The sequence below is a fragment of the Aplysia californica genome, unplaced genomic scaffold, assembly GCF_000002075.1.
Source record: "Aplysia californica isolate F4 #8 unplaced genomic scaffold, AplCal3.0 scaffold00175, whole genome shotgun sequence".
Classification (NCBI taxonomy): domain Eukaryota; kingdom Metazoa; phylum Mollusca; class Gastropoda; order Aplysiida; family Aplysiidae; genus Aplysia; species Aplysia californica.
This window is the reverse complement of record NW_004797445.1, coordinates 195068-196632: the sequence shown is the minus strand read 5'-3', so window position 1 is coordinate 196632 and position 1565 is coordinate 195068. Positions and strand designations below refer to the sequence as shown.

General features: G+C 42.7%; 1 protein-coding gene across 2 annotated transcripts in view; it reads right to left on the bottom strand.

Moving 5' to 3' along the window:
- LOC101863343 overlaps nucleotides 1-1565 on the bottom strand; it is a 27342-nt gene that overhangs the window by 17350 nt on the left and 8427 nt on the right. For both annotated transcript variants that reach the window (XM_005098202.3, XM_005098205.3), the window contains exon 2: nucleotides 105-1252. In XM_005098202.3, the coding sequence (XP_005098259.1) occupies nucleotides 105-320 (216 nt within the window). In that variant the 5' untranslated portion in view covers nucleotides 321-1252. The remainder of the gene's footprint in view (nucleotides 1-104; nucleotides 1253-1565) is intronic.

Sequence of the window (1565 nt, the reverse complement as noted above, 5' to 3'; positions counted from 1 at the left end):
CCCCCCTACACACACACAAACGTATATTCATAGAAATGTGTATATACATATACACACATATACACATGCATTGTATGGTACTGGTACAAACACGCTCTTCTCACCAGTTGTAGCGGCACAATCCACTGTTTGACTTCCGTGTCTGGTCCCCCGCCAGGTCCGTAAAAAGAGGTCTCCAAATTGACCAAACGTTCTTCAATGGACGCCACAACCTCCCGTACCACGTGGTACACAGAACTCAGGTTTTGTGGCCTTTCCTGGGACAAAAGTTCGAACGTTTGGCGCTTCCGGTAGAAGTTGAGTGCCGTTGCTTGAGGCATCGTGATGATAAATACTGTGAGTAGGAATCGTATACAGTGTGCACAGATACACTGTAGGAGATACAGTTATTTCTATGGCTTCTAGCTACCGCAGTACCGGTGTCGTTCACGTCATAAAAATAAAGACCTACTTCACTGGATGGAAGGAACGGACATAAGTGGACAATTTCTGCAGGCTACGACACCTGTCTTTGCCAGTGTGTACATGTAATTCACTAACTTAAAAATGAGATGTCGACCGCCGCTGCAATATGCAAATGCAACTTTTCATTGAAAACAGAGGTTCGGTTTTTAAGAAGATCAAGTTGAACTAGAATCTAGAGTAGTACTTGATATCTGGGTTAAACGACCATATTATTAGGATCAAAGCTAAACTCCTATACTAACCCACACTGCCTGATACCCTTATGAAGCATGCCTGCTGTTTCCGCGAAAAAGTTGACAGTGAGGCCAGGCCAGAGCAACTTGTTTCAATTTCAGCTTCCACAGGACATGTTTTCTGTAGATATGAATCTACACTTTGAAACGAAGGCATATAACTCCGTGCATATATTACCAGCACCACAAAGGCACCACAGTGAATAATCCTCGAAATAAACAATCGAAGTCCCACTTCTTCCCCATGAAAATATCCTCCTCCTGCCATCATAAAAATACACATTTCTAATGAAGTTCCGAATTTCGTGAAACAAATTTCCAAAGCGTAGTTTTGTCTCCGTGTCAAAAGTGCAGAGGGCCTAAGTGTGTTAAGTCGTTATGCTTTTCTATTGCTGTGTGAATGCACGTGGTTGTAACGCAAACCCAGCTGTACGCAGTATTGACTGATAGTTGTCACCTGGCGCCCGTTTCTTCTTGCGAATGATTCTTCCCTGGGCAGAGAAACCTGTGTCGTCCCAGCAGATAAGCCGTTACTCCGAGGGCTTACAGCACACCTGACAGAACAGATTGAAACAATGATTGACATTCGTTAATTAATGGGTCACTGGGCTACCATTGGGGTTCCAGAATATTTGAAATTGCGTGTATGTGCTATTGTTTAATCCTACCAACCACATTTAATTTCTTTAGCTTTTTTTAACAGTTAGACTGAGACCTCTACTCGCGCATAGCATTTTTTCTCAAATTTAAAACAAGCGTCTATGGTCCTTTTCCTTTCTGCTTCTAAAATTACTATTACCATTTTAGGGTTGTGAACTAAACCTCCCCTCTCTCTCTCTCTCTCTCTCTCTCTCTCTCTCTCTCTCT